General features: G+C 49.0%; 2 protein-coding genes across 2 annotated transcripts; both read left to right on the top strand.

Annotated features, from left to right (window-relative positions):
- Nucleotides 1–423: 423 nt before the first annotated feature.
- PEX2_093340 (uncharacterized protein) lies at nucleotides 424–7,365 on the top strand (the record flags this gene model as incomplete). The annotated part of the gene is made up of 1 exon (XM_016746604.1): nucleotides 424–7,365. One exon carries the CDS (start codon nucleotides 424–426, stop codon nucleotides 7,363–7,365), a length of 6,942 nt encoding a protein of 2,313 aa, XP_016600320.1.
- Nucleotides 7,366–8,972: 1,607 nt separating this feature from the next.
- On the top strand, nucleotides 8,973–12,207 carry PEX2_093330 (Glycoside hydrolase, family 71; the record flags this gene model as incomplete). The annotated part of the gene is made up of 7 exons (XM_016746603.1): nucleotides 8,973–9,459; nucleotides 9,520–9,651; nucleotides 9,715–10,152; nucleotides 10,543–10,690; nucleotides 10,748–11,330; nucleotides 11,402–11,764; nucleotides 11,842–12,207. 7 exons carry the CDS (start codon nucleotides 8,973–8,975, stop codon nucleotides 12,205–12,207), a joined length of 2,517 nt encoding a protein of 838 aa, XP_016600319.1.
- Between the last annotated feature and the right edge of the window lie 202 nt (nucleotides 12,208–12,409).

Here is a 12,409-nt window from a genome sequence, read left to right as displayed (position 1 = left end):
GCAGATAGAAAAGTTCGAGGTTAGGGACTGATACCAGACATGAGCTATCCTTGCTCTAGAGTAGATTTACCTGTGAAGATACCCACGCCAATAGCGAAAATGGCAGGGAAGAAATTGCGACTCATTTTGGAGGAATTGGGGGTAGACGGCGAGATTTGCAGTTGGCAGTTGGAGGTTGCGGAGGTGATGCGGGAAATCGGTTATCAGTTGGCTGATTAGCAGCCGGCGCGTCTGCTAAATTGCCCCGTTGGCACGCGTCGGAATCAAATTCCCTACATTCAGACAGTTTGAATAGTTGTTCGACGTTTGAGTTTCTTGAGTTTCGCGAATTTCGACCCGAGAATTATTTCGCTTACGTTTTTCTCGCCTTGAGACCAACCGATGACTGTTTAGAGACATGGGGGATCCCCGCCAAGGATACAAATGGAATCATGGCGACAGCGAGGATATGTCCCCGACTCGGACGAGGAAGATGGATTCGATTCTCTAGATACGAAGAAGGGCAATGTCGAATATAGCCCTGCTCTCGAAAATCTCGAATATATCGACAACCCTTCATCTTCGCCGAAGGAAGGGACGAAGAGTGTAACGAGGGAGCAACAAGAGCACATTCGGGCTGAGAATGGCTCCATCACACTCTCAGATACAGAGGAGGTGGCTCGTCGACACACGAATCGAGCAAGTCCTCAATTGACAAATGCTGCGCATGACGAAACGACACCAAAACAAAGAAGAGGACGCAGGACTTACGGACTTCGATCGTCGGCTACGAAATCAACGAATCTCCGCAGTAGCGAGCTGCGCAATACCAATGCCTCCATAAAGAATACAGACAGCATATACGATTTTCCAATGTCATCACAGGAACATGACAGGCCTCAATCGAAGCCCTCGAGCCGCGAGTCTACGCCGAAGCCCTTGAAGACCGCACAGCCCTCGCAATCACAAGTTATAGCAGAGCCACATGCCTCAAAGGAAAACACACAGGATGAAACCTCAAGCACTCGGAGCTCTTCCCCTGACGAGCTGATGTCCATCCTTCAGCCACCTCGGAAGAAGAAGCCCGTGGCCCAGTATGTTCAGCCAATAGAGGCGCCGCCATTACCACCACCACCACCACCACCACCACCACAGGAGGCTTCGGATGATGATTCTCCATTATCTTCTGTACCGTCGTCAATTGGCTCTCCGCCGGCCAACGATTCTACAGAATTACACCCGGATGGTTTGATGGAGGCAGAACCAGAAAGACCAGCAGATAGGGAAGCAGATCTACGACAAACAGTGCTCGTTGAACTCGATGCCAACCGAGACGATGTATTACCACACCTTGATATTCCCGAAGAAGTGTTGCGAGAATTACCGCATGCTGCCCAAAGAACATTCCGAAAGCGCAATGCCATCCAATTGCACCCGTACTATTTGGAACAGGTCAAGTTTGCCCAGCAATTGCAAGCACGAGGCGTCAAACCCTTTGGTCGACCTGTACAGCAAAGACAGCAGGTTACTGATGAAAGTCAAGGGCAAGATTCATATGACCCCAATGCACCTGCGTCAAGTCCTCCCCAGGAAGAGTATCTTCCGCCGATAAGACATGAACGGCATCGTGGCCTACAATCTGCTGCGCAAGGACGGGAACACAACGACTCAGAGCATTCTCGACCATCGCAAGCTCCTCTTGCCAAGCGCCAGAAGACTTCTCATTTTGGAACTCCCAAAGAACGTCGAAATTTACAGAAACCGTCCAAACCTCGTGGCATTAGAGACAAAGATACAGCTACCGGGAATCCAAACGGTAACTCCATATATGAGCTATCATCTAGCCCTCCACACGCAGGCCGTTTATCTTCGACCTCAAGAACCCCTCGTGCCTCAGAAGGAGGGTTCCGGTTTCCTCGTGGGTGGTCACCGCCAGGAGAAGTTGCGGAATCTGGGGCACAGGAAACAGAAGAAGCCGGCCAGGCCCAATCAACTGGTTTGGGTACAGATGATGACCAGGAAGTGCAGTCCATCTCGTCCAACAGTACGAGTGATCAAGAAGAAACCAAGTCAGAAGCCGAAGAACGTGAAATTCGTCGATATCAACGAATGACCCGAGGAGCGCTCCCTGCGTCACATGCTCGGCTAGATCAGAAGAAAATCGCAGATAGAGAGAAAGCCTCGCAATTAGATCGTCATGCTTCTTCGCAACGGCCGGATGGAAAGGGTGTTGCGCGGAGGCTCATTCGAAAGGGTGATCGCTCAAGGCAACCAGCAACTCAACAACCAAGGGGCTTGTTTGATCTTGGAGATTCTGACTCGGACGATGAGGACAACCGCAATGTTGCCACAGAAAATGCCTCCGTGACCAATGACTCCAGCCAGAGGCTGACTGGCGCCCTCGGCCTCGAAGAACCCCTCGCGCTGGAAGAGGGTGATATCTCCGAGGATAATCGCATCGATTACATGCTTGGGACCGTTCCGCGCAACTCGAGAGGCCCCCGGCACAAAACAAACAGTTTAAAAAGGCCGAAATCGAAACAAAGTTTGTTCAATGGAGAGAGACAGCCGAAGAGAGCTCGACAAACTCGAATGACCGATGCCTCCTATGGAACACGAAGGACCAAGAAACCCTCAGCTGTCCAGCGACCTAGGATAGGAATACTGGATGCGCCAGATGTTGCCACGAAGCCTCGAACAGAGCACTCGCGACTGCTCAGGATAGCGACAAGACGGCCACGCTTACGTAAAGATGGAGGCAGGCAGAGCCCTACTCAGAAGTTCGTGAAACTGGCTTCAAGAGAGGACACAATGGATGCAAATGAGTCTTTGCGAGATTGGAGAAGGGGAGCTATTCGGCAGGCCAAGATTAGCCCACCTCGTTCTAGAGCTCCCCAACACCGGCATTGGGAAACAAATCTTTCGATTCTCAGTGCTCGAGCCAAATCGAATTCTAAAATCGGCCGGATACCGAACCAATTACTTGATGCAGAGGCAGTCACTGATGTTTCAAACACCAACACAGCGGAACCGGAACATGCACAGGCGCCACCTGAATCTAGCGCAGTATCAGTCCCGTCAAACCAAGCCCCAGTGGCCGAATCCTCCTCCCGCCGAAAACCTGAGCAGCACGGCAACACATGGGTTATTCCTAGAAATGTTGCCTTAACATCTTTGAAGAGGAACACCATCAGGCCTGCGGCAACTAGTTTGGCAGGCCCTGGTAGAAGCCAGAAAATGGTCCCGGCCATGTTCAACCAGTCATTATCTCTTCTTAACCGACACTATAAAAACCAGCGCACATCGCAACCATACAAGCCCAGCTTGACCTTGGATCGATATGTTTCCGACAGTAGATCATTGAGTACTGGAGGCAATTCCTCGCCCATGAATCCTTCTGTTGCTGCTGCCGCCGCCGCCGCCTCAGCTGAAGCACAAACTCGAACGCCAACCCAAAAAGCCCCTGTCTCTCGACGGCGGTTGAAGAAGCATCCCCCCAACCGAATCAATCTCGATGCCGACGAATTCCGTCAAAATCCAGATCCTGCTATCATAGTATCCGATGACTCAGAATCTCCTACCATACCAGACGTCACACCTGCAGGACCTTCGTCTTTCGGTATCGGCGGGCTTTTCAACTGGCAACGCTTCTATCCGGTCGATTTTGGAGTTCCATCTCTACGTGACAACACATTCTTCCATGAGAGTACATTCATAGGAAGCGGGGAATTTTCTCGTTCGTTGCGAATCGCAGAGCGGGACTTCGATGGGGATGCCGCTCCATTCTCCATCCAGCTCAGAGACGAGACATTCCAATGGAGTCGCTGGAACGATACAGTATCATCGGAAATGGGGCAGGTCTTTGACGTGATAATCGATAATGTTGAGCGAGGTGCTGTCACCTCCCCAGAGACGGGCATTACGGCTGCTTTAGGTGTGGCATCGAGGTTATACAGATTGTTGATCAAATACATCACTGGAAACCTGGTTTTCATCGACCCGGTTGACCGTACAGGGTTTGTCACTAGAGCAATGGGGTTGGTCTCCCAAGTGAGAGACCCGTTGGCTGCTTTTCTCGCAAGCGACGAATACAACAAGAGCGGGCTAGTCAAGATTGCTTGCTTCAACATGATCTTCTCAAACCAGATCTATCAAGTTGCTTCTCATCGGCTTGTCAGCCCTGCCCTTGCGACCGAAGCTTTGGATCTTGTCAAAACATCTACTAAAGACGTAGCAGGCTTAATCGCGTCCAAAGTCGGTTCTTCTGAGCTTAAAACGCTGTTCAAGGAAAACAACGAATCTGAACGCCGCGAGTCGGGGATTCGCGATGAGTATCCATCGGCGGAGGCTTACGTTGCCACCAAACATCTTCTACGCAGTTCAGACAACTACAAGGGCTGCTTCGAAGATCTTCAGCTTGATACTTTCAATAACGGAATTATTCGCAATGAAAGAGACGTGGGCAGCCTAGAGGCTGGATGGCGTGGGATATTCACAGTCTTGCCGCTCAACGAAATAGATCTGCTTGGGATTGCGCGCCCTGGTTATCAGTTGACAGCTGCCAATGATAATTGGAAATTAGTCAAACGACTTCTCGCACCAGCCCTGGACCATTTCGAGTCCAACTCCAAGGCACAACCCTTCTCATACAATAGCTATTGTCGAACTCTGTTCCTTAGATGTCATCGACTTATCAATTCCTGGGGGTGGAGAGAATGCAAACCTATCCTGGACACGCTATTCGACTTCTTTGCTAAGAACACCCTCCACAACCTGAAACTCGAGGAAGCTCGTGGATCACCTTCATTTCTTGACGAACTTGATAGCAATCCTTCTCTGGATGCCCGAGTCGGGGAACCGTGTTTCCACACATTTCTCAAGATCGTAGCCAGTGGTCTCCGCTTCCTGGCGAAGAGATATGACAAGAAAAAGATTCGGAACTTTGCCTGGCGTCTTCTGCCCAACCATGGCCGTGTGTACCCGAAAGAGCAACCATTGCAGCACGAAGACCTCGACGCACTACGAAATCACCACGATCTTCTGAGCACCCTGTACTGGGCTGTTCCCGATGGATGCCGCCCTCGATTGGAAACGATACGCAATCTGGTCCATCCTGCCACTTCACATCGTGAAGCGTGCAGCATAAATTTGCGGTCATGGTCAAGGCTTGTTCGATTTAAGCTTTCTACGGATGAAGAGGTTTCGGGGCTCGATCCGTTTGGAGACTGGTATGGCTACTTCGTCACGGAACTACAGCAACAGCATTCATATGCTCGCAAAGAGATTGAAGCTCAAAACACAGGTGACAATCGGGTTTCTCAACAGCTTGTTGAACGCACAATCTCCCAGAACCAGCGGCAGATTGAGACCTTGTTGAGCAATGCGCTTAGTGGGCTGCGGATTGCTGTCCAGCTGGCCCCGAAACTGGAGCACGCACACAGGCTTGTTCTGAGAACTCCTTTCGAGTCTATCCTTACTCTTTTCAACCCCAAGCTCCCGCGTGTGAATGTTGTTGTATCTGAGGCACTGCAGGTCCTGGTCGCGTACACCCAAAAAGACGTTCCAGTTACATCTACATCGGATGCTCCTGCGGCAGTGAATACTGACGAGGACAGCCAAGAGTTCGGTGACTGGGATGCCATTCAGGCTGTTTGGGACCAGCAAAGTTCCCTTAGTGAAGGTATTGTACATGTACAGCAGGCTTTCCATCCGATTGTATCTCGTCTCGTTTCGAACTGCTTCGGCGAGGACCACTGTCCAGAGGATGCGATTCTCCTTAACGTGGTAGAATGCTGGACGTCAATTGCCCAGGTTCTCATTCGCCATGGCCTCCGAGATTGGGACAATTATCTGAGCGAGTTTGGCGATGATTCCTGGACGCGGCTTCGACAGACAGTTCAGACAAGAAAGTTTGCACCGCTGTTTCTTGCGGCATGCATTGAAAAGGACCCACAGATTGTTTCTGATTGCAGAATTCAAGTTATGAGCATGTGGATGTCATCGCTAGTCGAGCGCTCCTCGATGTTGAAATTTCAACATCGTCTCACGGAGGCGCTTTTGAATGGAAGTCCCACAGATCCCTTGCTTGCGAATCTTCCGTTCTTCAAGGATAAGAAGATCGGCCGGTATACTATCACATTAGAGGAAATTGGCTCTCGGCGACTATCTCTCCTCTCGAGCCTGTCGTCTAATATGCGTGAGCAGCTCCAGGGCATGGAACTTTCTGGCAATCGAGATTTCTCTGTGACAAAACAAGAGTACTCCGAGGTGCTTCAGCGAGTGATGACTTCCATGAAAGACAACTACCAAGAGTTAGGGAATGGAACAGCACAGGCAACTCAAGGAGAATACGTCGAGTTTGTGCAACGCGTTATTGGTTTCCTTCAGCAACATACCAGCGACATCAAACCCATCGATCCCTTCTTCACAGACCCTGCCTCATTCCCTTTGCCGTCTACCGACCCACGGTATATTGTCGCGAAGCTCAAACGCTACGAGTCGAAGTTATCTTCCAGCAAAGAGATCCAGACCTTGACCGGGTTCATCCAGAGCATTTCCGAGCGCGCCGCCATTGACGGCCAACAGGGCTACCTGGTTGACCAGCTGCACACATCGATGAAGGATACTTATGAAGCTGGGTACTACGACAAACCCACTCTCCGCGCCGTCCTCTTGCAATGCGTGTTTCCAGCGTATCTCGAAGCAACGCTTTCCAACCGCGCCGCTTGGATCCTCAGTCGTCCCATCATCCAAACCATCACACTGAAGTTCAAGAATCTGCTATGTAACATAGACACTCTGGATGCAGCCTGTGTATCTTCTGTCATCGATACTATCGATGTTGTGTGCAGAGCCTCCAGTCAAGCACTAGGTGTGGTTTCGCTCCGTCGCCATCTTCTGCAAAGCCCTATCACTTTACTCATGCTTGCTGCCTTCCTTGATATGATCTCATCGGCGCTGCCAGTGGTAGATTACATCGATCGAACCACCGGTGCTGGGCAAGGTATCCTCACCCACCTCGAGTGGATCCGCGATTTCTCCAAAGCCGTGAGCAAATGTCTACAAAGCACAGATCCAAACGCAGAGTTGTCGAGCAGTGCTCATATCACGTTCCCTGTGGTGCCATCTCCTTCCGATAGCAGGAAAACCGAACTCTTCCGCACGGCTAACAACCTGACCTCGAATGACCTCCAAGTCTATCTCAGAAAATGGTCTCATCATCAGGGCAAGTACTACTTTACTCGTCCTGGTCATGAGTCACAAGAGATCACAATCGAGCCCGAGATTGCTGTTCAGATGGCTAGTCAGAGCGAGGCGCAGAAAGCCTTCGACAATGCGGCGAGGGGGTTCGTTGATCGTGCAAAGGCTCTGGAGTTACTGACTTGACCGTGTGATTTCAGAGTTTTATATACATGGCGTTCTTGGAAGAAACTTTACGCGTCACGAATATTAGAAAGGAATCAATAATGTTATCTTGTACTATATTAACAATGTTGCTACTATAATGGAAAAGTCTTCGGGTTCCAATGTACCTGTATACCTGGCTGTATGGGGTTTCTAATAAATATAATAACAATTGCTCTTACTGACTGTGAGAAGGTTGAGAAAGAGCCGAGTCGTTCATTCTGCAAGGGCTATCTATGCCAACGGGTCCGGTGCAAACAGCCCAAAATCAATTAGGGCTGCATACCCAGACTTAGCCTGGATATGCAGGTCACCATGGAATGCAATCTCCGGGGAATGTCATCTCTGTAGATGGATCTCTGTTGACTGACATGATCTAGAACGCCCCTTGATTTACCTGTGTCTCAGATCCAACAAGGTATATATTATCAGAGACCTTGCACTATCCTTGCTGATTTTCACCCTTGAACATATGTCGGAGAAGTCCAGTATAAACATTCTCGTTACGCCCTCTCTATAAGAAACTAATGGGAATTTATTCTCTTCTAATTGGAGAACTTTCTTACCCACTGCTAACCAAATTGTCGAAAGATGGTGATTGGCGCAACTTTCTAGCGCCAATTAATCGCGATGCTACCCCGATGAAGCACAATGACGAGGCGCGTTTGTCATTCATATTGCGAGTTGAATAACACTTCACGGAAGACGATTTCCCCCGTGATTGTTTATTTCGTCATTTCGAAATTCAGTCATATGTATGGGCCACGCGCAAAAGCCTCCCTCATGTAAGGGGGATCCGCCATGCGTCGGAAGTACCTTGAACAGCGAGACCGGTGTTAATCCTCGATTCGAGTTGTACCCAGTAGTTTCATATGCTCGGCACATTCATTTGCCTAGATCAGCTGGCATATAAATCCTGACTCGAGAATTGCGCCTGTGATATTCAGCACTACTGTAGCATTTCAGCGCCCAATTGAGTCCTTGGCCTGAGCGTGATAGACGGGCACTGGGCAATCCGGCAATGGCATATGCTGTGAGGCAAACAGTAAAGAACAAAAGGTGGAATCACACGGGAGATCTGCGAATACTACACAATCTCACGTGGATGTGATGGAATGTCGGGTGTTACAATGTTATGCGGGAAGAAGGAAACAAGTTTTATACTCGCCGTAGAAGTTATAATTCTAGCTTTAGATTGGTATTTCAGTTGTCTCGCATTATTTGTTTGGGGTTTAGTCATTTTAGAAAGTATAATATTGTATAATGTAGTTGATGGTGAACTATATAACCTCTTAGGGGACCTCGGAAATTCACCTGAGAAACCAACTTATAAATGGAAAATTGATGCAATTATGATTTGGAAATCTTTCTTTAGTGCTGTGGCCCTATTGGCACATATCCTCACAGCTTTAGCTGCCCCAATTCTCGATCCGGCGTTGATAAGTCAGTCGCAAGAAAAATATGTCTTCGCCCACTTCATGGTTAGCATACTAGTACCTATATACATTTGGCCCCCCATATTGACATAAATCCCACATATATAGGTCGGTATAGTAGAGAAATACCAGCTATCAGACTGGAAAGAAGACATGACCACAGCCCAATCCATCGGCATCGACGCATTCGCACTAAACTGCGCCAGCATAGACAGCTACACCCCAACCCAATTAGCCCTAGCCTACGAGGCAGCGCAGCAAGTCAACTTCAAAGTATTCATCTCATTCGACTTTGCCTATTGGACCAACGGGGACACAGCAAATATCACAGAGTACATGAAACAATATGCAGGCCACCCAGCGCAGATGCAATACAAAGGAGGCGCGGTAGTAAGTACATTTGTCGGAGACAGTTTCAATTGGGATGCAGTGAAGCAGGGCACGCCCCATCCCATTTACGCATTGCCAAATCTCCAAGATCCCGCTGAGGCTACTACTGGCCCTGCGAAGAGCGCTGATGGTGCGTTCTCGTGGTTGGCTTGGCCCACGGATGGAGGGAATAGTATCATCCCAGGACCGATGACTACCGTCTGGGATGATAGATTTGTTCATTTTCTTGCATGGAAAACTTACATGGCTCGTTAGTACCATTGAGCCCAGTCTTGGCCTTTGAGTGAATAGTAGACTAACTCGATGATAGCTGTCTCGCCCTGGTTCTCAACGCACTTCAACACCAAGAACTGGGTTTTCGTTTGTGAGAATCTGCCAACGCTCCGTTGGGAGCAAATGCTTTCCCTTCAGCCGGATTTAGTTGAGATAATCTCATGGAATGGTACATTGACCTTATATCCCGGGGATATTCTCCAGAGAAGTCTTTTCTAATCGAAGTGTATAGACTACGGCGAATCCCACTACATCGGCCCATACTCAGCCCATCACAGCGACGACGGCTCTTCTCAGTGGGCAGCGGACATGCCTCACAATGGCTGGCGCAACCTATTCAAACCCTACATCGCAGCCTACAAATCCGGAGCAAAAGCCCCTACCGTGGAAGTAGATGAAGTCGTGTACTGGTACCGACCTACGCCCAAGGGAGTTGTGTGCACGGGGGATAACCTCTCAGCACCAATGGGAGCTGGCATGCTCAGTGATAGTATCTTTGTCGCAACCATGTTGATGAGTCCAGCTACTCTGACTGTGCAGAGTGGGAATAAAGCTCCGGTTAGCATTGATGTTCCGGCGGGGATTGTTACTTCGAATGTGACTATGGGGGTTGGTTCCCAGTCTTTCAAGGTGACTCGGAATGGACAGACGATTCTGAGTGGTCAGGGGGGTTTGGCTGTTAAGGATAGTTGTGTTCATTATAACTTCAATGTTTATGTTGGGTCGATCACTGGGGGTGCTAGGTAGTTACATACGATATTATGGAGTGTGTACAAAGATGATGTCTTGGGGGTTATTTCAGAGAAATACGAGCACATAGGCCAAACTACTTTTGCTGTTTCCACTGTGTATTCTTCCTAGCATCCCGTTCCCGTGTCTCATTTGATCTCCGTGTCCCGTAGTATCCCCGTAGTATCCCCGCTGATAGGGCACTTGGATCTATTGCGATAGGGGTTACCCGCGGGCTCTATTACCTTTTGTATTTTGTATTTTGTATTTTTGTTATTTTTTATTTTTGTTTCGATCTCCATAAATTTACTACCACGCACATATTTCGAAGTGAAAAACGATATGGCTCCTCCTTATCGACGAGTCGCTGTTATTGGAGCAGGGCCCTCTGGCCTGGCAGCTGTGCGAGCGCTTGAGCAAGAAGGCTTGTTTGATTATATCCGGGTCTTTGAACGAAAAAGTACAGTTGGCGGTTTATGGTTAGTAGGTGGTTTTGTCCAATAATACTTTTTACTGATCAAGACACGTCTTTATAGGGCCTATGAGCCGGAACCAGACAGTTTTCAAGTGAACACTCAAAACGAGGTCGCTAAAGTTCCTAGTCAACTTGGACCCAGGACTCCGTGTCTCACGCCGGCGACCCCGGAGCCTCAAGGTCTCCGGGGAGCGGCCTACGAGACCCTTGACACCAATGCCGGGGCCCGCACGATGGCCTTCACGCATACGCCGCTGCCAATGGCCAACTCGGTAGCCTCAATACGGAAATTCGGCCGAGATAATCCGTCTCGACCGCGTCACGTTGTTTTACGCTACCTAGAGGAATTATTCGTCCCTTTTCTACATTTACTCGTTCTTGACACCACTGTTGAAAAAGCCGAGAAAACCGAGGATGGTCAATGGAAGCTCACGCTTCGGCGCCGAAATGTCGAACACGGCGCATCAAATCCATCCAAGGATTACTGGTGGGAAGAGCGATTTGATGCATTGGTGGTAGCGTCGGGGCATTTCACAGTTCCCAATATTCCTGATATCGAAGGTCTAGTCGAGACCTCCACCGAGTTTCCGGAAAAGTTTGAGCATTCCAAATCCTGGAGGACTCAGAACTCATATGTCAATAAGGTGCGCCAGGACAAGCGAGGACGATGAAAACTATCATAGTTACCTGCATACTGATCCTTGAATTATTTTAGAAAATTGTCATCGTTGGCGGCGGCATATCCGCTGCAGACCTTGTTGAGGACCTCCATCAAATCGTCAAGGGCCCGCTGTATGTCTCCCGGCGCGGCGACGTGGGCTTCCTCGAAGATGCATGGTGTCTTCCCAATGTGATCAGTAAAACGACAATCTCGCGCATATCTGGTGCTTCAGGCGGTACTGTAGAATTTCAGGACGGGACAATCATCACTGGCGTCGACAAGATCATTTTCGCTACGGGATACAAACTTTCTTACCCATTTCTGCCTTTCGAGGCTGTGACGCCACAAAACAGACTGGCTGGATTCTACCAGCACATTTTCCGTATCGGGGATCCCTCCCTTGCTGTTATTGGACAGGTGAGTCTCTCCCATCGATTCACATTAACATAGGATTCGAAACGTTTGTATGGAAATATGTGTTGACTCCCCCACAGGTCCGAGCAGCAATTAGCTTCCGCATCTACGAGTATCAGGCTGTAGCGGTTAGTCGCTTCTTCGCCGGGCGTTCCAAGGACTTGCCTATCCAAACAGAACAAGAGGACTGGGAGGAACGGAGACTACAGTACAAAGGACCGACCGAGCTGTTCCACGAAATAAAGCCGGATTTTGTGGACTACTATGGCTGGTTGCGAGAATTCGCAGGTCATCCAGCAGGAAAGCCCACGGAATATCTACTACCGGAATTCGAGGAAAACTGGATTCAGAGTGATATAGAAATCCTGTTGGCGAGGCAGCAGTATTGGGCGGCCATTCGAGCTAAACATCGTGCGTTGGATTATGCAGCAAAAGCATCAATTTGAAAACACTTGCATCAGCCTTTCCGGTGGGGTACAGCTTGAGTTCTTTTTTGTTTGAATAAATATCTCTTTGTAATCATGTAATATCATAAAATATATATAGTATTTTTTACTTCACTTGACTGAGTTTCACGTTTTGCCGACTTGTCATATATCGACCATTGTTCCTGTTTTGGGGATAGAATAGGAATTTTACACGTTCAAT

This window comes from Penicillium expansum (genome assembly GCF_000769745.1).
Source record: "Penicillium expansum strain MD-8 chromosome Unknown contig313, whole genome shotgun sequence".
NCBI classification, from domain to species: domain Eukaryota; kingdom Fungi; phylum Ascomycota; class Eurotiomycetes; order Eurotiales; family Aspergillaceae; genus Penicillium; species Penicillium expansum.
This window is presented reverse-complemented; position numbering and strand designations above follow the sequence as displayed.